This window comes from Dermacentor albipictus, unplaced genomic scaffold (genome assembly GCF_038994185.2).
Source record: "Dermacentor albipictus isolate Rhodes 1998 colony unplaced genomic scaffold, USDA_Dalb.pri_finalv2 scaffold_14, whole genome shotgun sequence".
Lineage (NCBI taxonomy): Eukaryota > Metazoa > Arthropoda > Arachnida > Ixodida > Ixodidae > Dermacentor > Dermacentor albipictus.
This window is the reverse complement of record NW_027225568.1, coordinates 9,232,111-9,258,165: the sequence shown is the minus strand read 5'-3', so window position 1 is coordinate 9,258,165 and position 26,055 is coordinate 9,232,111. Positions and strand designations below refer to the sequence as shown.

The 26,055-nt window shown below is 46.9% G+C and overlaps 2 protein-coding genes and 3 non-coding genes across 8 annotated transcripts in view; 3 read left to right on the top strand and 2 right to left on the bottom strand.

The window, feature by feature from the left end:
• LOC135913489 (hemicentin-1-like) overlaps positions 1 to 26,055 on the bottom strand; it is a 708,068-nt gene that overhangs the window by 496,041 nt on the left and 185,972 nt on the right. The gene's annotated exons all lie outside the window — the stretch shown is intronic.
• Positions 2,092 to 4,318, bottom strand: LOC139051811 (uncharacterized). The gene is made up of 3 exons (XM_070528825.1): positions 3,848 to 4,318; positions 3,584 to 3,791; positions 2,092 to 2,483 (listed from the first exon to the last, which is right to left on the bottom strand). The coding sequence occupies exons 1-3, from the start codon at positions 4,316 to 4,318 to the stop codon at positions 2,092 to 2,094; spliced, it is 1,071 nt and encodes a 356-aa protein (XP_070384926.1).
• On the top strand, positions 4,750 to 4,831 carry TRNAL-CAA (transfer RNA leucine (anticodon CAA)). The gene has a single exon. It is a non-coding gene; the product is annotated as a tRNA-Leu (tRNA).
• Positions 8,215 to 8,296, top strand: TRNAS-UGA (transfer RNA serine (anticodon UGA)). The gene has a single exon. It is a non-coding gene; the product is annotated as a tRNA-Ser (tRNA).
• Positions 8,374 to 8,455, top strand: TRNAS-UGA (transfer RNA serine (anticodon UGA)). Its single transcript has one exon. It is a non-coding gene; the product is annotated as a tRNA-Ser (tRNA).

Genomic DNA, 26,055 nt, shown 5'->3' with positions numbered 1-26,055 from the left:
ATGGCATTGACATATCAGTGTTTATTCAGGTGCACAAAGAATTACCACTGTGTACCACAAGTTAAACCATGTCATCATTCCCGTGCAATGCCAAGCACTGTACAACATGTTCAAATATCAAATAAAAGGAAACAAACAAAATGTACAATGAAGCACTAACTAACGCAAGTGATAAGAATGTATGCTATAAATTTGATTCCCTTGTAGCACTGGACACCACCCAAGCAGAGCAGGCTACTGAAGAGAGTGAAGCGGACGAACAAGCACAAGGGCCCATTCACACTCGGAAAAGACAGCGACAAGCACGCGCTCCTCAAACAGGTACGGCAAAGCAAACTACATTGTTCGAAAACAGATGACAGGTGGCATTGCAGCTGCACAAGACTAATATTGTGTTCATTAAGCCGAAGTATACCTGCGGTTAACATTTTCTGAGCCATTGAATTGTTTTTAGTAATAACTGCTGCGTGATTTCGTGGTCTCTCCTGTCTGACTGTTATGCACATATAACAATTAAAGTCTTATCTAGCCAAAGTAAGTGGTACCTTATGCCAGCAGTGTTATTATTGTTGTCTATTGAATTAATTCAACTATGTTTCTTCGCACCTTCTGCACTTGTGTATGGTGCACAGCACCTCGGTCCTTGATTGTCCTAGGCACAACAGTGCACCCTACATGCCCTGTCGTCAACTGCACGAGCTGCAAGGCAAGGTACTGCCACAGTGCTGGCACACTTTAAAGGGACACTAAAGCGAAACAATAAATCAGTTTAGACTAATGAAGCATTGTTTGAGAACCCTGCCGGCAGTCTTGTAAAAAAATAGTTTGATTATGAGATGAGAAAATGAAGGTCCAAGTATCAGTATTTGAATTTCACGCAGAAACTGCAGCGCCGGTACATCAGCATGACATCAGGGATTCCAAAGTACGTTTTCACATTTGGGCCACGTTGGCTGAATAAAGGTTCCTGAAACTTGCCACGTTTATCATTAGGTGCCTTTAGAACACAATGTAGTCAATCTGTACCGCTATATATAGTTAGTAGACCCTGGAAGATGCCATCAAAATCCAAGATGTCACAGTCCCCAGGTGCGGGAACTTAAATAGGCATCGCCACCCGTATTTCGTTCTTGCGTTTTTTCTGGCTTGCCAAACGTCTTGTCGTCGTAAGAGTAGTGTTTTTGGTGTTGTAGAACGGTAATTTACTGATGCAGAAGAAATCGTTTTGCACTTTAGTGTCCCTTTAATATTCCATAGAATGGGAGCAGCAGAACTCATGCCATTGCAGAAATACTGTAGAACATTCATAACATTCAAGGGTTACGAGTGTGATTAACAAGAAGGCATTTGCAAGGTAATGTGGACAGACAGGCCACAAAACAGTTAAGTCAATGGTGAACACTTCAAATAAATAAAAAGCAATGAAGCACAGAACAGATTTCGCGACATGCGTCTTAAGGTGCAAGGCCAGTGGGTACGTGATGGCTAAAAATAGGCCATGTCAAAAGAAAGTACAAAAGAGGTAGTTCAAGCAAATAACAGTTTAGCAGACAGAACACATTGTTTTAGCACATACAGTAATGTAAAAAAAAAATAAAGAAATCAACCTAATGACTGCATTTGCATTTGTGATTGATGCGAGTAAAAACAATGGGGATGTCTTGAGATGAACGTACTTTGATATTTCTTTTCAGGAATTAGAGGCCTGCAAGCTATGGGGCTGGAGCTCCTGACAAGGAGAGAGGAGAATGAGTTCATCCTTCGTCAAAAGGAAATTGAACTCCAGCACCGGAGGTTGGAGTATGATGAGAGGCGTCTGGCATTGGAAGAAAAAAAGGTCGCTCTGTTTGAGGAGAGACTTGAAAGACTGGAAACCCAGTGTAAGAACAATAATGAATGCATGCTTAAAAACATAAAAAATATGCTCGAGCAGCATGAAAACAAAATGCTGAGCCTCCTCCAACAGCACAGCTCATAAGTTCAGCTAGTAGGTGTGATTCATCTTTTAATAAGGCTTTACAGAGAGACACGCACAAGTGTCTTGAAAAATGTATGAAATAAAGTGCTTCTGCTGTGTTGAAGAAGCCCGAGTCAGTGTTGTGGCCTCAAATATTCCTCCAGCTGCGGGGGTTCCACTCCAAAATATTCTGAGACCTGCGAACCGTACATGCAGGTGTGACAGTTCGCAAGAATAGCACCAACTTTATACATACGAGAGACATTTTGCTGGCGCAGCTTCTGATTTTTTCTAAAATCTAGAAAAGCAAACAACCCTGCTATTTTTCCGAAGCCCCACTCAACTGCCTGCCTTACAGTGCTCATCCTTTTGTTAAAGGCAAGCTGCTGCACGGTAAGGCTAGACCCGCCATAAGGCTTTAGTAGCAAAGGCCGTAAGGGGTAGGCCGGATCACCGTAGAGGCAAAAACGTCGTCCTTTCACAAGCTGCTCAAGTTTCTGGTACGTCTTGCTCCTTCGGAGGATACCTGTAATGATAGCACACAGAAACATTTTACTAATTGGAATCGCATCTGATAGCTTTTGGTAAATTCTTGCAAAGTGCATGTGTAGCTTGGTTACCATTAAGTGCACACACATGCTGAGGAAACTGCTTTCTGCATCGTATTTTGATGCACATTTATTTATGCAACAAGACTAGGTTTAAGATATTCCATCTAAATAATTTAACAGGGTTCTACCACAGTATCTGGCAATTAGACTTAGATATTTCCACTGTTCCTTAGTGAATGAATGCTCTTTCATGGCTATTATACCTCATGTATATGTGCGATTCTCTATAAACATGTGTGCTTACAAAGAAAACCAGTTTATGGCACAAGTGTTAATTGGGACATGCCATTATTTTGACATGTTCACCTTGCTAGGATTGATATACCTATTTCTTTCACTGACCACCTGTACATACAACGCCTAACCATTAGAATACTCGCATTCAATTATAATATTATAACAGCAGCTGAGCCTCTTCGGTGTGTCACAGCATTAGTGACACACCGAAGAGGTGTGTCACACACCATCAATTACTCACCTGTTCAAATATAACCTTGGAACTATGCTGTTCGTATCATTGAATCATCTTCACACCACGATGCATATTTTTCATTGTTCTTGACATCACTCCCACTACATTGTCAGAAAATCTTGAATGCTCTACCATCTCACCATAAGCACTGGTCATAAGGTAGTACACTTGAAAACATTGTTTAAAATTTCTTTTATGATACGGTTGTTTTTGCAATTTTTGCTTATTTTGTCCCTGTGATACAAGTGCACAGCTACTTCACAATTACTCTAAAATTTGACAACAGTTCCCAGACAGCCTTGTGCTCTCAGACCTGTTTTAGTACATTTATTATACTGTTGTTTCCCGCTCCGAATCTAAAAAAACTTGCGTTAGGTCTGCGCTTAGATATTACACACAAGCGGATCGTTTGCTCTTTCCTCCAAACAACATGGAAAGCTTGCACCTTGTCGGGTATACGTGTGACTGTATGCGTGTTAGTCTGAGTCACCTTATGCAACAATTAGCTGTATATACTGACGATCATCAGTACCGTGAACTTGCCTGCATCGTGACGACTGCCCACGTATGGGCCGTTCAACTGGCAGATGATGCCATTGGGGCACATGATGGCCTGATATTTCAAAGCATGAAATCGTTTGTGCCCAGAGAAAAAGAGCTTTTGGTCCCTTGATGGTCGGCAGATGGCCCGTGCAGTACCATCGATGAAGCCCCAACAGTTCTGTAGCGGCGCCCCTTTGGCATACACGGCCTGCAAATAAACATTGGGTGAGTAGACCGCACACTGACACAGTACCGAGAGCGTACCTGAGAAAAGTCTTCCAATTTGGCGAGATCCAACCAGGAGTGATTATTTGCATCTTGAAGAAGATATCCAAAAGTACTCTCAATGTGAGCGAGCACCGCATTTGTCGCCGACGAAATCACAGAGTAATGTCGTCCGAAGAGCGACTCCAGTTCGCGCAGCCTGTTTGGATATGCCAGACGCCTCAGAGTTAAGCAAAGACTCTCGTCTCCTGGAATTTTGACGCACTGCGGTGTAGACAAAACTTCTGGCAGGCGTAGTGCACCCTGCAGCCTTCGCAAATCATCTTGCTCGAAACGAAAATATGTCCGGAATTGTCCGCTGTCCATCCTGTCAATGTTCAGGTAGCCGTGGGCTGACAGTGGTTCTTGCCGCGTGTATTGAAGAACCTCGAGGCACAGCAAATCTTCTATTTCGGACCACTTCAACGTGGACATGAGGAAAGGGTCCTCTAATACACTCTTCTGTGACATTGCTTGCCGTGCGAACGCGAACCACTTAACGAGGCACCACAGATTCCACAAAAACTTTGCCACCGCATGTGCACCTGTCAACAAGGCTTGGACTGGATCCGGAACACACTCGATGACTCTCACGAAGTCGACGCATTACTTTTTCACTCGGAAAACTGCACCACTAACGTCTTAAAAATACATGCATACATGATTTATAAACAAATATGTTATATACATATGTTTTGATTTGTAAAATTCACATAAACTGATGTCATTTTTTTTCACTACGCCGTATTTGGTCGGAGGGCGCTGCAAGCGGGAAGGGCCCGCTCCGCTATGCTAAACGCATAGCTAAAACGTGAAAACCACCCTCCGCTCCACTGTGGCTTAGCGGGGCAAACCGTAGCGGAGCGGACCGTAAACACGCTCAACTAAAACGCTCTAAAGAAACAGTCGTGGCCGAATGGTTAAGGCGATGGAGTCAAAATCCATTGGGGTTTCCCCGCATCGGTTCGAATCCTGTCGGCTGCGTAGCGGTTTCTTTTCGTTTCTGCCAGCCCTTAGTGAACACGTTTGAATGTGGCGCAATAGTGCTAAGGTGTATACGCGCAGTCGTGGCCGATTGTAAAGAAGTTGCCTGATCTTGTCATTCCAAGTGTAGTTTTATGTCAGTCCGGAAGGATTGTTTTATGTGATTTTGTTTATCGTGAAATGGAATTTGGAGTCATGTGCATATATGCGCCGAATTCTGTAGAAGAGCGCACCTTATTTTTTTGGAACCATTTTCAGTATATTTGCTGCGATAAGTGCATGATTTTTTTGGTGGGTTTTAATTGTGTTTTGAGTGCTCGGGATAAAGCCAATAATGCCGCTATTGGTGATAGAAGCAGCAGTGTGTTGACTAAGCTAAGTAGGGAAAATGAACTGGACGATGTTTGCGAGTGTCTGGATGGGGAGCGGGAAGTAAAGTAAACGCAATTTCAAGGTAGTAGTCAGGCGCGGTTAGACCGCATGTACATATACATGATTCAAAAGTACCTTAGTTATTGTGTGGCACCAGTATCGTTCTCAGATAACTGCTTGGTGAAATGTCACATAGGCACGGAAAGGAAGAGAGAAGCTTTTAATTGGGACCTAAGGAAAATAAATGCCTTGCTACTAAAAGACGAACCATTTCTAGAGGCAGTACATGAGGCCGTTAAGGAAGTATGTGAGGAAAATAGTTAAACAATAGCAGAGAAATGGGAAGGGTTCCAACAAAACGTAAAAATGAAATCCTTGGAAAGATCGAGGCGCTTAAGATTTGAGACCGAAATGAAAGAAAGGGGCTTACGAAAGACACTTAAGCAGCTGAAAGCGCTTGAGTGCGAAGAGCCAGGGGCATATCAGCAAGATGTAGGAGCCATTAAAGAAAAAAATCGAGCAGCTCGACAAAGAACGCTAGCAAGGTGCGATTGTGCACGCAAGAGCAAATGCATTAGTGATGGGGGAGACGCCCACTAAAAGGGCGCTTGGACTTGAAAAAGCGCGAGGCCGACGGCATCACATCGATAAGGTTCTATGGAACGGCACAACTGCCGACCACAGTAAGAGCATAGGCCAAGCGTTTCTAGAGTAGTATCAGTCCCTTTTTGCTTTTCAAAAAGTGAATTTAGACGAGTTTAAAAAGGTTCTTCTCGGTCGCAGGCCACGATTGAGTGACGACTCAAAAGAACGATTAGAAGAGAAAATAACAGAAAGCGAAGTTGAAAAGGCAATTGATGATTTGAATCAAGGCAAATCACCTGTACCTGACGGCCTGGGCGCTTGTTTCTATAAAGCTTTCAAGAAGGAACTGTCGCCGATGCGTACGAGAACAAAGCTTTGCCGCCTTCTTTTGACAAAACGCATACCATACTCCTTCCTAAGAGTGATGAAGTGGATAAACTTAGGCTAGTGACATCTTACAGGCCGATATCTTTAACCAGTGTAGATTATAAAATCTTCATGAACGTTTTGGCAGCCAGACTTCGAAGTTTATTAAAGGGAATTGTCGCAGATTACCAAAGATGTGCTATCAATGGAAGGTCAATTTTTTCGAATATTCACACGATGCAGTGCGTGCTCGAGTGCTGTGTCGTTACTTTGGGCGGAGTCGGAGTACTTCAGCTCGACCTTGCGAAAGCCTTTGATTGCGTCTCTCATGATATTTTGTATGCCTTTTTCGATCACGTTAATGGTGGTTACATAATCACTGAGGGAGTGGCGTTGGCGTGCCAGAACTGCACAACATGCCAAATTGTGAATAAACCATTGGGGGCCCCCGTTAACGTGATGCGTTTTGTCCGTCACGGCTAGAACCTCAGTCCTCTTTTGTTTGGAATTTACACAGAAACTATGTGTTTGGCTACAATTGAAAATGATCAACTACGCTGTTATAGCTTGGCGGACACAGAAGTCAAGCTCTTGGCATATGCAGGTGACATCGCAATGTGTTGTACAAGCAAATAAAGTGTGACGGAAACGATAAGGGTAGTGAAAACTTTTTGTGATGTGACAGGCAGTAGAGTGAACTGGGGGGAGTCTCTTGGTTTGTGGCACGGAGAGTGGTCTTCGGCTCAGGAACATTTTGCCAATGTGAGCTGGATAAAAACCCCAACCAGATATCTAGGTGTTCCCATGGACTGTTACAAAAATAGCGATGAATACTGGATGAATCAAGCAAAAGAAACTAGAGAAAAAGCAGAAAAGTGAAAAGGCATCAACCTGTCCATTTTCGCAAAGGCAACTGTGTGTAACATGTTTTTTATTACGAAGTTGTGGTACGACATGCAGACGTTGTACTGTTCAAGAGTAAACGTGCAAAAGCTGCACAGAGTGTTCGCCATTTTTATCTGGAGCTCTACCTGGGAGAGGTGTAGCCGAACCAATACTTTCAGGCACGTGAAGGAAGGGGGGCTGGGCTTGGCGCATCTGTTTGTTCGACAGCTTGTCAACCGCTTTTTGCATTTTTGCGATGTGCACGATCCTTTTTTGCGCACCGTATGTCAGCTCAGGTTGAGCGACGCATTGCCTGCATATGTTGTCAGTACGGCAAGCATGACCGGAACACTTCGTGGTTATTTTAAGGAAATGGCCGACAGTGTGCGTTTCCTTTCAGTTCGTTTTTCAATCGATTATCTGTGTCAAGTGAAAAGGAAAACACTGTTTAATGATGTGTGCGACATTGTAATCCCAGTGCCGTTATACAGAGCCATATACAGTGGAGGGCCAGGACAGGACGTACGTAAACGAGTGAAGCGTATGCAGGTGCCACCAGGGGTAAAAACATTTTTTTTAAGCTCCACACGGGAACGCTCTCTGTGAAAATATTTGTGAAAGACCGAGACTGTCTTGTGCCGTGGGGATCACACTGCTTGATCAGCAAGAAGCAGGAGAGCATAGATCATGTTTTCTTGCATTGCTGGGTGGCGGTTTTCTTATGGGACGTGTTAAAGCGAACGCTGAAAAAGGAGTTACTGGTGGACCCCCAAGGGATCAGGTATCTGCGAATTAAAGATGAAGACGGAGTACCGTATGATTTTATTATGTTGAATGCCCTCCACTCTATATGGCGAGCTCGCATGGCCGGGTACCATTGCGACGCCGACGCTCGGCCAGCACGTATATATTTCAGAGAGTGTATGTCAGTGTATATTGAACTGCAGAAAATGCAAGAGTGTGTACCGGATTGGCGGTCGAGGCTCGAACCTCTGAGAGTCATGAAGGAATTTTAATTTGACAACGTCAGTCCTATGCGGATGGATGGCTTTGTAGCGCTTTTTTTGTTTCTTGCTTTCTTTTTTCCCTTGCCACAGGCTCGCTTGTGTGTCTTGAGTGCGAAATTCATATGTGCGATGTTATACTGAAAACCGGTCATAAATAAAAAGAAAAGCGCAGTCGTGGCCGAGTGGTTAAGGCGATGGACTTGAAATCCATTGGGGTCTCCCCGCACAGGTTCGAATCCTGTCGGCTACGTAGTCGTGCCTTTTTTTTTCTGGCAGCCGTTCCTAAGTGCGTATCATTGTGGCGCAGAAGTGCGAGTGCGTACGTCCGCAGTCGTTGCCGAGTGGTTAAGGCGATGGACTTGAAATCCATTGGGGTCTCCCCGCACAGGTTCGAATCCTGTCGGCTGCGTACTCGTGCCTTTTCTTTGTGGCAGCCGTTCCTAAGTGCGTATCATTGTGGCGCAGAATTGCGACTGCGTATGTGCGCAGTCGTCGCCGAGTGGTCATTCTACTTCCGGCCACCGAGCGTGACGGACGGCGAATCATGAGCTCCAGTAGAGCGGCAATAGTGGCCTTTCTTGGCCGCGGAAACAGGTGGAACGGCGATGATGACGCAGGCTATCAGAATACTTTGCCTCCACTGCCAAAGGGGCGCGTCCTGCTAAGCAACGTGTTTTTGCAGGGCGACGTGTGAGCTAGAGCCTACAAAGTAGAAGATTTCCGGGACGCTCTTGGCCCAACAGGATTGCTACCGGAAGTGCTTGCGCTGGGGGCCTACCAAATGAACCACGTCTGGGCTGTGACCATCAATACCGCGGACGCCATGGAAAGGATGCTGGAAGTCAAGGAGCTGAAGGTAAAGGGTCGGCGCTGCATCGTGGTCGACCCTCAGGACCAGCAGGTGCGGCTGCGTCTTCATTGGTTAATACATGGTGTGGCCGATGAAGATGTAGGAACGGCATTGGCGGCTTTCGGTAGAGCCGTACAAGTCACCCGATAGCGATGGCGTGTTCAGGGTATCAACGACGAGGGGACGACTACCCGGTCTGTCTTGCTCAAGCTCAACAGTGGCGTGAAAGTGGAAGATCTCCCGCACCAAATCAGGGTCGCCGGTGAGCTGGCCCTAGTCGTCGTTCTTGGCAGGCGAATGCAGTGCTTGCGCTGTCAAGGCACTGGTCATGTACGACGAGACTGCAAGGTTCCCTGGTGCTCGCTATGCCATCGGTTTGGACACGCCGAGGACCAGTGTGTACGTACATACGCCTCTATGACTGGGCCAGCCGAGGCAACGACACAGCAAGGTTAGTAATGGATGCGGCCGAGGCCGAAGACGCGGCTGAAGGGGCAGGAGATCAGGCCCCCATGTGCTGTAGGCGGTGTGCCTGCACCTGATGCTGGTGCGGGGACGCCACCGGACAGGGAAAACGCTACCGAATGAGCGGCAAAAAACCAGCAGAAGAGACCAAGGAAGAAAGCAAGAGCAGCCTAACGGAAGCCAGCGAGCAAATGAAGACAGCTGAAGACCAGTCGGCGCAGAACGACACTATGAGCAGCAATGTCGGAGCCTCGGTCAAACGGGCTCTTGAGAAGGCTGCAGACAGCAGCGCAGCGAACCAAGGAAGTGGGGAAGACGGGAAGGGAAGACGCCAACGGGCAGGCGCAGCAGCTACAAGCCACGACCGAACACAGCTAACGCAGAGAAGAAGTCCGAGAAGAAGCCGCCACCGCTCTCCAGTGGTACCGGTCCACCGGGCGGCTCCGGGGGCGTCTAGCTGTGTGCTAGGCGCTAAAGGTAAACACCATGCTCCGGGCCAAATCTTTTCACTAGACCTATAATCATGGCTCCCAAGCCGTCGCTTAGATTGGCCATGCTAGACGTTCGAGGTCTGGCTGCCAAGCGAATGCAGAGCCAAGTGTGCAGGGTGCTGGTGGACTATGACCTTGACGTATTACCCGTGCAAGAGACAAAAGTCGGTCGTGACGAAGAGACCCGCAGCATGGTGCAGTGGTTTACGCCACGGTACTACGCGGTAGTGAGCCACGCCTTAGGGACGTCGGCGGGCTGCGTGCTGTTTGTTAGAAAATTATCCGGTATCACGGTGCAAGGTTTTTATTCATGTGCATCTGGTCGATTAGTTTTCTTTGATTTTGCTTTGCATGGAATCGAATGGCGGGTGGTATGTATTTATGCACCAAATGCGTTGGAGGAACGGGCTTTGTTTTTTTCCATGTTAAAAGAGTATATATCTTATGAAAAGCAGATGGTGTTAGGTGATTTTGTGTTCTCAGTACCCGATATCGGTCTAATAGAGGATTAAGGAGCAATAAAACTAGGGTTGTTTTGAACGAGATAATTACTGAATGCGAATTAGCGGATGTGGCGGAATGTATGATAGGGACGCGAGATGTGCGTTTCACGCACTTTCAAGGAAATTGCCATGCGCACTGAGATCGCATTTACTTGTCACTTCAAGCAATACCAATGCGTTATAGTTACAGTGTATATCCTATTTCCTTCACTGATCATTGTCTGGTTAAATGTGACATACGAAGGAAGAAAAAAGGTGGCAGCTTCTCTTGGTAGCTGTGGAAAATGAATTCAAGCTTAACTACTGACGAATGTTTCGGAAAATATGTATCAGACTGCATAAAAAAAATTCTACTGAGTGGCGAGGGTGAATTAAAAGATCGATGGGAAGAGTTTAAACAGTGCATTAAAATGAAAGCTATCGATCGTTCCGTCGCAATAATGCATGAAACAAAAAGAAGGGGAAGCAACTGCGAATAATCTTGGAAAAGCTGACAGAACTGGAGTGCCAAGAACCGGGAGCATACAAAAGCGACATACGGGTATCAATGTGGCACAGTAGTACTGCGGTTTATATTTGCGCAGTCGTGGCTGAGTGGTTTAGGCGATGGACTCGAACTCCATTGGGGTCTCCCCGCACAGGATCGAATCCTGCCGGCTGCGCAGTGGTTACCTTCGTTTCTGGCAGCCCTTCGTGAACGCGATCAATGTGGTGGAGTAGTGCTGCGGTGTATATTCGCTGTTGTGGCCGAGGCATTCTGCTTCCGGCAGCCGAGCTGATCGAATCGTAGGATCATGGCCTCAAGCGGGGCGGCGACAGCGGTCACTTTGGGCAGCGGAAACAGGTTCAACAACGACGGAGAAAGGGAACACCAGTTTATTTTGCCTCAACTGTCAAAAAGACGAATTGTTAAGAACACGGTATTTTTACACGGTGATGTAAGAGCGAGGCCGTACACGGTCGAGAATTTTCGGGATACGCTTACTTCCACGAACTTGCTGCTGGAAGTTTTGTGCCTTGGGGCCTACCAGGTCAATCACGTCTTGTTCGAACCCTCAGTGACGCAGCTGCAACCAAACGCCTGCTGGCCCTGAAATAGCTTCAGGTGAAAGGGCGTTGATGTGTCATTGTCGACCCGCAAGACCAGCAGGTGAAGGTCCGGCTTCGCTGGCTGCTGTACGGCGTTTCCGATGAGGACATCCGGATGGCGCTTGCAACCTTCAGCAAGCTAGAAGGTGAGCAGGGAGCGTTGGCGCGTCCAAGGCATGGTAGACAAGACCTCGACCACCCGGACCGTGCTACTGAAGCTGAGAAGCGGCATTAAAGTGGAAGATCTGCTTGATCAGGTCCGCGTCGGCGGAGAGTTGGCATTTGTGGTTGTACCCGGGCGGCCCATATAGTGCCGGCGCTGCCAAAGCACAGGAGACGTCCGCCGTGATTGCAAAGTCCCCCCCCCCCTGTTCCAGATGCAGATTACCGGTCCACGTCGACGCTGACTGTGTTAAATCTTACGCAGCCATGACAGGACCAACAGTGAGCGATGTTACTGCAGAGCACGTTATGGATGCAGTTGAAACCACAGAAGGTGTAAGGGAGCCGGAGTGCAAGTGCCTTCAGCGACGACAAATGCCATGACGGTACCGGAGGTCGCTCAAGCCAAGGTGGTCGAAGCTACTGAGCAGGTGATTGTGCGTGCACGGGTCGAGAGGGACGAAGACCCTGCGAAGGGAGGCACTCGTGAAGGCGAACGCAATGAAAACGAGTCAGCGATGCAACAGGGTGAGGTCGCGAATGACGGGGACCGGGTGGCTAGTCTCGGTGCCACCACCAAGCGCCCGCGTGACGAGGGCGGTGACAAGGAACGCGCGGCATTCAGCACAAGTGACGGGCCGCTAGCGAAGACACCTCTTGGGAGGCAGTCGGTCTTCAAGCCGAAGCCAAATGTTCCGCCCGAGAGCAATCCTGGTGACAAAGCACTGCAGAAGAATAACGCAGGGAAGACGGGTGGTCCCGGAGGCTGCTAGCCGAGGGCTGGTCGTGAAAGGCAAGGAGCATGCTCCGGACCTACCTCATACTTTAGAACAGCATGGCTCCTAATCCATCGCTCACTATTGCCACACTAAACGTGAGAAGGTTGGCGCCTAGGCGCAGGCAAAGCCAAGTTCTACGGTTGGCCACTGACCAAGACCTAGACGTTCTAGCTGTCCAGGAGACAAAGGGTAACGGAGAGGAGGAGACAGAAAGCATGGTGCGGTGTTTCATGACTAGATATTATGCGGTTGTGAGCCACACGGTAGGAACGTCCGCCGGTTGTGTTCTGTTCGCTAAAACGTTGCCTGTTCTTGTTCTTAAAAATGTGTTTTCATGTCAATCCGGAAGGATTGTTTTTTGTGCTATTGTTTTTTGTGAACTCAAATTCAGAGTCATGTGCATATATGCGCCGAATGCTGTGGAAGAGCGCACCTCATTTTTTGCGAACCTTTTTAAGTATGTTAGCACTGAGAAGTTTATAATGCGTATGTTAACAAAGCTTTGCCGCCTTCCTTTGGCAAAATTCATACCATACTTATCTCTAAGAGTGATCAAGTGGACAAACTTAGGCTAGTGACATCTTACAGGCCGATATCTTTAACCAATGTTGATTATAAGATTTTTATGAAGGTTTTGGCAGCCAGACTTCAAAGCGTCATAAAGGAAATAGTTGCTCGTCATCAAACCTGTGGTATCAAGTGAAGGTCGATTTTTTTTAATATTCACACGATGCGGTGCGTGCATGATTGCTGTGACGTCACCTCGGGCGGAGTCGCAGTGCTACAGCCCGACCTTGAGAAGGCCTTTGATTGTGTCTCTCATTATATTTGGTTTGCGATTTTCGATCAAGTTAATGCTGGTTCCATAATCACTGAGGGAGTCGCGTGGGCGTACCAGAACTGCACAACACGCTTAATTGTGAATAAATCATGGGGGGCCCCCATTAACGTCATGCGTTCTGTGCATCAGGGGTGCCCCCTCCGCCCTCTTTTGTTTGGGGTGTACATAGAAACTATGTGTTTAGCCATAATTAAATATCATGAAATACGCGGTTACAGCTTGGCATACACAGAAGTCAAGCTCTTGGCATATGCACATGACATCGCCGTGCGTTATACAAGCAAATAAAGTGTGACGGAAACGATAAGGGTACTGAAAAATTTTTGTGATGTGACGGGCAGTAGAGTGAACTGGGGGAAGTTGCTTCGTTTGTGGCACGGAGTGTGGTCTTCGGCCCCTAACAATTTTGCAAATGTGAGCTGGATAAAAACCCCGAACAGATATCTAGGTGTTCCCATGAACTGTTACAAAAATAGCGATGAATACTGGACGAATCAAGCAAAAGAAACTAGAGAAAAAGCAGAAAAGTGGAAAGGCATCAACCTGTCCATTTTCGCAAAGGCAACTGTGTGTAACATGTTTTTTATTACGAAGTTGTGGTACCACATGCAGACGTTGTACTGATCAAGAGTAAATGTGCAAAAGCTGCACAGAGTGTTCGCCATTTTTATCTGGGGCTCTACCTGGGAGAGGTGTAGCCGAACCAATATTTTCAGGCACGTGAAGGAAGGGGGGCGGGGCTTGGCGTATCTTTTGTACGAAAGCTTGTCAACAGATTTTTGTTTTTCGGGATGGGCGTGATCCATTTCTGCGTAAGTTATGCCAGCTAAGGTTGAGAGGCGCTTTGCCGGCCCTTATCGTTAGTATTGATAGTATGCCGGGAACGCTTCGGGGCTATATTACAGAAGTTGTGGATAGTGTGCGCTTTCTTTCTGTTCGTTTTTCTTTTGATTATTTATGTGGAGTTAAAAGGAAAGCATTATATAAAATGTTGCGACATTGTATTTCCAGTGCCATTGTACAGAGTTCTATGCACTGGAAGACCAGGACAGGATGTCCTTAAACGAGTAAAAAAAAATTGAGGTGCCTACGGGGGTAAAGACATTATTTTTTAAACTACGCACAGGGACACTCTCAGTGACGACATTCATGGAAGACCGTGGCTTCCTTGTACCCTGGGGATCTCACTGCTTGATTTGCAAGCAAGCTGAAACAGTAGACCATGTTTTTTTGCACTGCTGGGCAGGGGTGTTCGTCTGGGATGGCCTACAACGAACAATGAAGAAAGCGTTACCCTTAAATCCGCATGGAATCAGGTATCTGGCGGTGAAGAGTGAGGACGGGTTTCCCTTGGACTTAATAATGCTGAATGGCCTTTATAGTTTATGGCGGGCAAGGATGTCTGGGTACTACTGTGACCCGAACGCTAGGCCTGCGCGTATTTATTTCAGAGAAAGCATGTCTAGTTTCATTGAAATAAAGAAACTGCAAGATTGTGTACCCGAGTGGCTGTCCAGGATAGAACCTCTGACAGCATTGAAATAATTTCAATAAGACAACGCCAGTCCTTATTGGACTGATGGCATTCATCTTTTGTCGAAAATGTTTTTAGTTTTGTGATTTTGTACTGTATTATGTGCTCTGTACAATGTCGAAGACCGGCAATAAATAAAAGAAATAGCGCAGTCGTGGCCGAGATTCCACTTCGGGCCGCCGATGCGAACGGTTGTGCGATGACGAGCTCCGTAGGGGCGGCTACAGCGGCTATTGCCAGCCGCGGCAACAGGAACTTTTCATCTGAAGAAGACTACGAGTTGATTTTGCCGAATTTGCCAACAGGTCGTTTTGTTGTTAGTACAGTTTTTCTTCACGGAGATGTTCAAGCGCGGCCTTACCGAGTCGAACATTTTCGCGACGCGTTGTCTGGTTTGTCGCTGCTTCATGAAGTGATCGCCTTAGGTGCGTATCGGATGAGCCACATGCGGCTGGTAATTTTCAGTAATGCCGAAGCCGTGAAGAAGTTACTCGCCACGAGCGAATTGAAGGTCAAGGGCCGGCGCTGCGTCCTCATTGATCCTGGAAACCAAGATGTAAGGATGAAAGTGCACTGGCTGTTGCACAACGTTCCAGATGATGACGTGCGGGTGGCCTTCCTTCCTTATGGAAAAGTGACAGAAATTAGCAGAGAGCGGTGGCGAGTACACGGAATCACTAACAAGGGGTCCACAACCAGGTTGGTGTCCATGCGTCTCAAGGCAGGCGTTAAGCTGGAAGATCTACCACACCAGCTGAACGTAGCAGGTGAACAAGCTTTGGTGGTCGCATCAGGCCGTGCGCCGATGTGCCTGCGCTGTCATGCAACGGGGCACATTCACCGCGACTGCCGGGTTCCAAAATGCAGTGCCTGCCGTAGATTCGGACATGAAGAAAGTCAATGCCCTAAGACGTACGCCAGCGTCGCTGGGCTTACGAGTGGCGCGGATTCATCCGAACTTCTCATGGATGAAAACAACGCTGAAGAAGCTTCGAAGCCGTCAAAGGACACCACAGTCCGCAAAATGGTAACGCTGTCAGCCAACAAACCCTTTTTGGAGGAACGGCGTTTACCTACAGAGCACGAATGGGATACCAAAGACCAGGCCGCGGAAAAAGCCACCACATCGAAGGACGCCTGTCAACCTACCTGCGACGACACAAAAGTGGAAGAAACCCAAGAGACCTGCATGGACGTCGTCAAAAGCCTCAGTGGACAGCCCACCAAGCGGCCATCGGAGGAGAGCGTCGAGAAAGCAGACAAAGGACTTGAAGAGACAGAACCACCGCCGAAGGGACTCGGCATAAGACGGTCTTTATTGAAGCAGAGGCCGAATTTTTCCGCTGAGAGGCGGCCGGCAGAAAAACCTCCGTCTTTACGCCGACTCTCCGCGTAGCGCAACCTTTGGGGTCTTGGGACGACGTGGGGACTCTGAGCGAACTCAATTGCAAGTGTCGTGAAGCCTTCCGGCTAGAAGATGCCTATAGCGCACATTGTGCTGCATACGTGAAGTGTCTACAAGGTTTATCTTCGCTGTAAGTGTTATACTATGCAAATTTTTCAGATTGTAAAGGGGTACTGTAATGCGATCATTTTGCAGAATATATAAAAAGAAATGGCGTTAAAATCAGGCATAGCACTACGCATAGCGACGATAAATGTCAGAGGTCTGGCGTCTAGGAGACGTCAGTACCAGCTTAGTCGTCTGCTGTTAGAAAATGAACTGGATATCGTAGCAGTTCAAGAGACAAAGGTAGAAATGCAGGAACAAAGTGATCGCATGGTATCACCTTTCAGAAATCGGTACAATGTTGCCATAAGTCATGCAGTAGGTTTGTCAGCAGGTTGTCTTCTATTTCTTCGAAATTCTATTGGGATTGTTGAGGAATCTTTGAATGTCAGTCAATGTGGTCGTTATATTGTTTGTGATTTCACCTTCGCAATGAAAAATTGGAGGGTGATTAACGTGTACGCACGAAACAAGGAACATGACCCGTGAGTTTTCTTTGAGGAAATGGAAAAACACTTGCTATGCGATAAGCTAGTGATATTACTGGGTGATTTCAACTGTGTTTGTGAACCAGAAGACAGTGAACAAACAACCTATTCGAGATAAAAGTGCAATATTTTTAAGCGCAATACTGGATGAACACAAATTAGATGACATGGGTCTTTGTTTTCATGTAACTTCCCCCAGTTCACTCATTTTCAAGGAAATAGCCACGCTAGACTAGATAGAGCTTATATAACGACAGCTCTTGTACCTTTGTGCAGTAATTACACAGTCAATCATGTTTCTTTCAGCGACCACAGCTTAGTGTCTTTCTCGCTTGGAGCAGAAAAAAGAAAAAAGTACATTTAATTTGCAGCTCTGGAAACTTAATGACAATCTATTGGATGTCAAGCCTTTCGTAGATTACGCAATCGAAAACCCTAATGATTTGCTTGAAGATCACCAGAACATAATTGGCAGATGGGAGCGTTTCAAAGAAAAAATAAATATTGAGGCGATAGAACGGGCTTCTGCACTTAAGCACAGTAAAATAAAACACGAAAAAAACTGCAAGCCCAGTTAGACTTTTTGATCAGCCAAGAAAGTGTTACCCCCGGCCTGCGTAGTAAAGAAATTCGAGACGTCAAGCGACAACTTGAGCTTATCGATGTCGAAAATTATAGAGGAGCAGTGATACGGGCTCGCGCAGAGCATTTGTGGATGGGTGAAACGCCCACCAAACGCGCCCTTAGTGCCGAAAAAAGATACGCGACCAAAAAAGAAATAAAAGAAATAAAGTACCGAGGTGCAGTCATGCAGATAAGAAAAGTAATATAGAAGATGCTTTCGTAGAGCACATTCGAAAATTGTTTGGTGAAAGGAAAGAAGTAAACGAGGGATTTGGAAACGCTTTTCTTCCACTTATGGCACAACTGGATGAGAATGCAAAATGAGCCCTAGAAGCCTGAAATACATTAAAAGAAATTGAAAAATCATTCGATGATTTGATCCCCGGAAAGTCGCCATGTCCCGATGGACTCGGTTCAGCGTTTTATAAGAAATTTAAAACTGCTATAGCTAAGGCATTGCATGCGGTAATACAAGAGGCATATGACGTAGGAGAGCGTCCCCTTTCCTTCCGTCAATCACATATCATTCTCATTCCTAAAACAGACGACCGACTGAAGCAATTATTGGTAGGTTCTTTCCGGCCAATTACCCTCTCTAACGTAGATTACAAGATATTCATGAAAGTCTTGGCGAGAAGATTACAAGGTTTTATTAAAGACATAGTCGGACCACACCAGACGTGCAGAATTAAAGGTAGGAGCATAACGACGAACATTCATATAGCAAGAAATATTTTAGAGTAAGGTGATATTTTTTCCAACCACGTGGCAATGCTCCAAATAGATCTGCAAAAAGCTTTTGACCTTGTTATGCATGAAATATTGTTTGCCATTATGGAATATGTAAATGTAGGGAAAATAATACTGGAAGGTGTAAAAATGTCGTACACTGGATGCTCTGCCTCAATTATAATTAACAAACAAGTCAGCGAAAACATCCATGTCGTCTCTTCAGTGAAACAAGTGTGTCCTCTGTCGTCACTACTTTTCAGCATTTATTTAAAGCCATTTTGTTTAATGATTATTCAAAATGAGGAAATAAGAAGCTTTAGTATTGTGGCTTGTGAAGTCAAAATATTATCTTACGCCGACGACATAGCTGTTTTCTGTACCGATAGAGAAAGTGTAACAAATGCGATAAAAGATGCCACAGCTTTCTGTCAATACAGAGGGAGCAGAATAATCTGGAATAAATGTCAGGGTTTCTGGCATGGTGAATGGGATAGTGTGCCTGTCACGTACGCCAACATTCAGTGGACGACTACTCCAAGTAAATACCTAGGCGTACCACTACAACATTACAAGGATACACAAGAATACTGGAAAGAACAGACAGACAAGGCTCGAGAGAAAACACAAAAATGGGGAGGACGAGACCTATCAATTTTTTCCCGTGCCACAGTGTGTAACATTTTTATTATTGCTCGAGTGTGGTATGTTTTGCAAGCGTTGCACATGTCGCGCATGAGTATTCAACGACTGCATAGAGTGTTGGCTGTTTTTGTATTTAACTCATCATGGGAAAGGGTGAGCCGCACAAATTTGTTCCTTCCAGTGCGATCGAGAGGACTGGGTTTGATTCATTTGTTCGTGAGACAAATTGTCTCTAGGCTCGTATAATATCGCAACCAAAGAAATCCTTTTTTAAGAAGTGTTATGCAAGTGAGATTGGCGAACGCATTGCCAGATGTCATTGTGTCATCATGCGCCCATATGCAACGCAATGTCCGCGGATACATGCATGAAATCGTTGCGGCTGTGCAGTTTCTAAAAGTAAGATTTTCAAGGGAATATCTCAGCGAGGTCAAAAGAAAACATCTATACAAAGACCTAATTGATGTGATGATGCTTGTTCCCTTGTTTCGAAGGATGTACAATCCTTGGCCAGGCAGCAGTGTGTTAAAAAGGGTTAAAAGAATGACTATCCGATCGTCAGTCAAAACTTTCTTTTTCATGCTCCATAGTGGCACACTTTCTGCAATACCGTGGCTAAAGGAAAAAGGGTTGTTGGTACCATGGTCGGTAGACTGTGTAATAGGCAAAAGGCCTGAAACAATCGAGCACATGTTTCTCGATTGTTGCGATGCCGTATTCCTATGGGACATCTTGCAAAGAACTCTGAAAAAGGAACTGCCGGTTACACCCTACGGCATTCGATTTCTTCAGGTCGAAAGTGAAGGTGTGCCGCACGATATGCTTATGATTCTAGTAATGCACAGTGTTTGGAAAACCAGAATGTCAGTGCGTATTGCGGACGTCAACGCGACGTCAGCCCGGGACAACTTCAACAAAAGCATTGCATATTCACGAGATGTGTACAAACAGAAGGCGGAAAAGCCAGATTGATGTGTTTATTTGGACGAACTGCTGACCGTAAAGCGTTTTTTTAACCCACCTATGCTAGCCAAAGACAAGCTAGCATTTTTAATGTGGTGTTATGATGTTGTTTTTCCGCTGTAATGTGCCAAGTTGCCAATAAAGAAAAATAAAGCAGTCGTGGCCGAGTGGTTAAGGCGATAGACTTGAAATCCATTGGGGTCTCCCTGCACAGGCTCGAATTTTGTCGGCTGCGTAGTCGTGATTTTCTTCTTCTGGCAGCCGTTCCTAAGTGCGTATCATTGTGGCGCAGAAGTGCGTATGTGCGCAGTCGTGGCCGAGTGGTCATTCTGCTTCCAGCAGCCGAGCTGAGCGGTCAGCGGAATCATGGGCAGGGGGGGGGGACACTCCCCGGTTCCTGTGGCACAGGAAATTAGCGCCATCTCTGTAATGGGCGACGCGAAAATCCGTTTCCCTTGCATGGCCTCGTAGATCGTCGCGCGCACGCGCGCCGATCCAGGTGGCCAAGCCCTTCCCACCGCTCAACTTCTCTCCCTACGCCCTCTCTCGTAACACCCTCTGAACTCCCTCACCTTCGACTATCTACGCGTCCGCGTCGCCGTGCCATCGCCGCCGGCCCGGCTGCTGCTTAGCCCGCTACGTAACGCTTTATTTTTGTTATCTACTGTCATCGAGATGCGTGCGCTGCTGTGCGTTGACCGACGTGGCTAGTTTCGTCAGTTCTGTGGTCCTCGGTAGCTGTGTGCTTGTGCTCCGCGATGTTTCACCCGTTTCACGACTCGTACCGCTCGTGCATGGTGCAGTGGTGCACAAATACCTCAAAAACAAGTCCTGCAAGGTTGTTCCGGGTGCCTAAAGTCAACAGGTGAGCGCTCAGACCCAAGGACATCAGAAGGCGCATGTACACGAACACAGCCCTGTCCATTTGTGTACTCCATGAGGCTCCGGACGTCGTCGCGCCTTGATTGTGCTACACTTGCCTCTTCCCGGTAGAGAAAACTGCCAAATAGATGTTCCTCCTCATTGTCACCTGGTCTGTGACTTGTGTTTTTCTGTGCCTAGTCTCATTCTGCAACTTCAGTGACTTGCCCAGCTTTCCATACCGCCCTCAGTGCTTTTTCTGTGCATCACGTTCTACAAACCAACTAACAGCTGAAAAATTACTGTTAGTGTTTCTGTACTATCTCAGTACCCCCGATGGGAAAACCGCGCGAACAACCTTCATGTGTAGGCATGATACGCTTTTTTTTCCTCTGGAATGCATGAGCATTGCAAGTGTCCTACATGCAGATTTTTGCAGTTCTTGTTTATTATACAAGGGAGAGCCCAGTAGGTACGACTTAGTGCCTTAAGTGACGTAATTTTATTGCTAAGCATTGCGTTCGGGTAGAAAGAAAAGTCGTGTTGGCTTGTTTTACCTAGTCTTTTACTGAGGAATAAGCCGTTCTGCGAATGTTGTCTATGTGCTGCTGCAAAAGCCGACTACCTTCTGTTCCCCTTGCCACCGTTACTCAAGTTGTCGCCAAGTGCAAAATAATGTGATAATGTGTGTTTCAGTTTTTAGTACAATGTTATTTTTTTCTGCCATGTTTTTTTTTTCAATTTGTTCAGCAGTAATGAACATGTCAAGCATTTCATATACTTTCGTGCAGATTTATAAGTAAGCTTTTATTTGGTATGGCTCTCAATCAAACAATGTTAGCATTTTCTTCTATCTTTCAAGTATTTTGCGTGTCATTGTTTTTGTCATTACCAGTGAGTTTTCCCTTTTTATGGTTGTCATGACTATGTCATACGCGTCGTCCAATTTTGTGCAATATCTTAGTGCACATATCAGGAGCTCGTCTACATTTAGGTCTTGAGGACGTTATATAAAAATCTTGTTTTTATATGTGTGTACATGAAATGGCCTTCGCGTTTTCTAGCACTTTCTTTTGTTATTTCACCATCTGTGAACTTTTGTCTTTAGTACTCTTGTATATGTCATGCACCTCTCACTTTTGCTCATTTTTTGAGCGTGTATCACACCACGTTGTAAGAAAAATCTCTTTTCGGAAACGAAGTCAATAAAGCGAGACTAAACATCTGTTGTGTTGGATACCCGCCGTGGTTGCTCAGTGGCTATGGTGTTAGGCTGCTGAGCACAAGGTCGCGGGATCGAATCCCGGCCACGGCGGCCGCATTTCGATGGGGGCAAAATGCGAAAACACCCGTGTACTTAGATTTAGGTGCACGTTAAAGAACCCCAGGTGGTCAAAATTTCCGGAGTCCTTCACTACGGCGTGCCTCAGAAAGTGGTTTTGGCACGTAAAACCCAATAATTTTTTTTTGTTGGAAGTGGAATTTTTTTATGTCCCGGCACATGCTGGTTTAATGTAAGTATGGGCAAGACTGCGTGCCTGCCAACGTATAGCCCACGGCGCACCACGCGCCAGCTCGCAAGCAATGCCAATGCGCGGCGTAGCGCGCGCATTGCTTGCGAGCTGGCGCGTGGCGCGCGGTAACAAGCGCGCTATAAAAAAGAAAAAACGCGCCGCTTACGGGTAAAAACAAAAAAAAAGTATGCGGCGCACGTGGCATGGGGGAAAGGGGGAAAGGGAGTGAAGCGGGTCGGCATAATAAAAACAAAAAGGAAAGAAAAACGTTTGGGAGAGGAGGTGCCACGCGGCTGCTGTTGCTGTTGCCATGACAACGTAAACAACCATGTGCGCCGCCATTTTGCTTAATGCGTAGCCCATTGGTTAGGGCCGTAACTGAAGGGGACCTTGGCGCTAGCGTCGAAAGAGCGTCTGCTCGAAAACGGCCCATGGGATGTATACGGAGTGTCCCCCCCTGTCATGGGCTCCAGTGGAGCAGTGACAGCGGCCACTTTTGGCCGAGGAAACAGGTTTAGCAACGACGAAGAAACCGACTACCAGTTTATTTTGCCTCAGCAGCCAAAAGGACGAATTGTTAATAACACCGTGTTTCTACATGGTGACGTACGAGCGAGGCCGTATAAGGTCGAGGACTTTAGGGATGCACTAACGCCCACGGGCCTGCTATCAAAAGTTGTGTGCCTTGGGGCGTGCCACGTGAATCATGTCTGGGCAGTGACCCTCGGTGATGCTGCTGCAACAAAGCGACTGTTGGCTTTGAAAGAGATACAGCTTAAGGGGCGGCGATGTGTTATCGTCGACCCTCGGGACAAGCAGGTGATGCTCCGGCTTCACTGGCTGCTACACAGCGTGGAAGACGACATGCGGACTGCGTTGGCGGCCTTCGGCAAGGTGGTTGAATTGAGCCGGGAGAAGTGGCGTGTTCAAGGCGTTGCGGAGAAATGTTCGACCACGAGGGCCGTTCTTCTCAAGCTGAAGGGCGGACTGAAAGTGGAAGATATTCCTCACCAGATACGCGTTGCAGGGGACTTGGCCTTGGTGGTGGTACCCGGTCGTCCGATGCAATGCCTACGCTGACAAGGCACGGGACATGTCAGGCGGGACTGTAAGGTGCCGCGCTGCTCGCGTTGCAGACGCTTCGGGCACGTCGACGCCGACTGCGTCAAGACTTACGCTACTGCGACTAGCCCAGCCGCGAGTGAAGAGGCGGCAGTACACGTCATGGATGCATTTGAGACCGAAGACGCTGCTAAGGGAGCCGGAGAACAAGTGCCCCCAGCGAAGATGAGTACCAAGACGGTGCCGGAGGTCGCTGACGCCAAGGTCCTCCAAATCGCTGAGCAGGTTACTGGGCCTGCAAGGGTCGACAACGACAAAGATCCTGCGAAAGCAGGCGCTAGTGAAGCTGAACGGGACGACGACGAGTCAGCGATGCAACAGAGCGAGTACGCTGACGAAGAGGACCGGGCCGCTGGTCTCGGTGCCACATCCAAGCGCCCCCGTGACGAGGCCGGAGACAAGAACAACGCGGCATCCAGCACTAGTGACGGGCCGCCGGCGAAGACGCCTCAAGGGAGGCGCTCGGTCTTCAAGCCTAAGCCAAATGCTCCGCTCGAGAGAAGGCCTGGTGACAAAGTGCAGGAGACGAACACCACCGGGAAGACCGGCGATCCCGGAGGCGGCTAGCCGAGGGCTGGTCGTGAAGGGTAAGCACCATGCTCTGGGCCTACCTTATACTTTAGTTCAGCATGGCTTCTAATCCGTCACTCGCTATTGCCACACTAAACGTAAGAGGGTTGGCGGCTAGGCGTAGGCAAAGTCAAGTCCTACGGCTGGCCACAAACCACGACCTAGACGTTCTAGCTGTCCAGGAGACAAAGGTTGACGGAGAGGACGAGACCGGGAGCATGGTGCGGCGTTTCACGACTAGATATTATGCGGTGGTGAGCCACGCAGTAGGGACGTCCGCCGGTTGTGTTCTGTTTGTTAAGAAGTTACATGGCCTTGTCGTTAAAAATGTATTTTCATGTCAATCCGGAAGGATTGTTTTTTGTGATTTTGGTTTTCGTGACCTTGAATTCAGAGCCATGTGCATATATGCGCCGAATGCTGTGGAAGAGCGCGCTTCATTTTTTGCGAAGCTTTTCCAGTATGTTAGCACTGATAAGTGCATGGTTTTGTTGGGCGATGTCAATTGTGTTTTGACGGCTCGGGATAGAGTCAATAATGCTGGTATTCGCGATAAAACCAGTAGTTTGTTCACAAAGCTGATTACGGATAATGAACTGGACGATGTCTGTGAGTGCCTGGAGGGGGAGCGCGAAGTCATGTACACGCGATTTCAAGGTAGTAGTCATGCGCGGTTATACCACATATACGTATCGCAAGGCATGATTCCAAAGTTCCATAGTTATTCTGTGACACCAGTACCGTTTACAGATCACTGCTTGGTGAAATGTCATATAGGCACGGAGAGGAAGAAAGAAGACTTTAATTGGGACCTGTGAAAAATGAATGCCTTATTACTAAAAGACGAGCCATTTGTAGAAGCAGTGCATGAGGCCGTCAGGAAAGTAAGTGAGGAAAATAATGAAACAATAGCAGAGAAATGGGAATGCTTCAAACAAAACGTAAAAAGGAAAGCTTTAGAAAGATCGAGCTGCTTAAAGTATGAGAAGGAAATGAAAGAATGGGGCTTACGAAAGACACTTAAGCAGCTGATAGCGCTTGAGTGCGAAGAGCCTGGGGCGTATAAAGAAGACGTGCGAACCATTAAAGAAAAAATCGAGCAGCTTGACAAGGAACGGTATGAAGGAGCGATTGTGCGCGCAAGAGTAAATGCAATAGTAGCTGGGGAGACGGCCACGAAAAGGGCGCTTGGACTTGAAAAAGCGCATGGTCGAAGGATTCTCGTCGATAAGATTCTATGGAACGGCACAATTGCTGAAGTCAGTAAGAGCATAGGCCAAGCGTTTCTAGAGTATTATCAGTCGCTCTATGCGTTTCAAGAAGCGAATGTAGACGAGTTCAAAAAGGTTTTTCTCGGTCGCATGCCGCGATTGAGTGACGACACGAAAGAACGAATAGAAGGGAAAATAACAGAAAGCGAAGTTCAAAAGGCGATTGAAGGCTTGAACCAAGGCAAATCGCCTGGACCTGGTGGCCTGGGTGGTTGTTTATATAAAGCTTTCAAGAACTGTCGCCGTTGCTAACGAACCTGTTTAATGATGCGTATGTTAACAAAGCTTTGCCACCTTCCTTTGGCAAAGCGCATACCATACTCATCCCTTAGAGTGATCAAGTGGACAAACTTCGGCTGGTGAAATCTTACAGGCCGATATCGTTAACCAATATTGATTATAAGATTTTTATGAAGGTTTTGGAAGCCAGACTTCAAACGTCATAAAGGAAATAGTTGCTGGTCATCGAACGTGCGGTATCAAAGGAAAGTCGATTTTGTCAAATATTCACACGATGCGGTGCGTGCTCAAGTGCTGTGACGTCACCTCGGGCGGAGTCGCAGTGCTCCAGCTCGACCTTGAGAAAGCCTTTGATTGTGTCTCTCATGATATTTTGTTTGCCATTTTCGATAAAGTTAATGTTGGTTCCATAATCACTCAGGAAGTGGCGTTGGCGTACAAGAACTGCAGAACACGCTTAATTGTGAATAAATCATTGGGGGCCCCCATTAACGTCATGTGTTCTGTGCGTCGGGGCTGCCCCCTCAGTCCTCTTTTGTTTGGGATGTACATAGAAACTATGTGTTTGGCCATAATTGAAAATGGTCAAATACGCGGTTACAGCTTGGCATACACAGAAGTCAAGCTCTTGGCTTATGCAGATGACATCGCAGTGTGTTGTACAAGCAAACAAAGTGTGACGGAAACGATAAGGGTAGTGAAAAATTTTTGCGATGTGACGGGAAGTAGAGTGAACTGGGGCAAGTCGCTTGGTTTGT

Coding starts and splice junctions, on each gene's coding strand:
- LOC139051811 (XM_070528825.1), bottom strand. CDS start 4,318: ATGTCACAGAAGAGTGTATTAGAGGACCCTTTCCTCATGTCCACGTTG. Junction 3,792..3,847: donor AATTGGAAGACTTTTCTCAG/GTACGCTCTCGG, acceptor GTTTATTTGCAG/GCCGTGTATGCCAAAGGGGC. Junction 2,484..3,583: donor GGGCAGTCGTCACGATGCAG/GCAAGTTCACGG, acceptor CTATCATTACAG/GTATCCTCCGAAGGAGCAAG.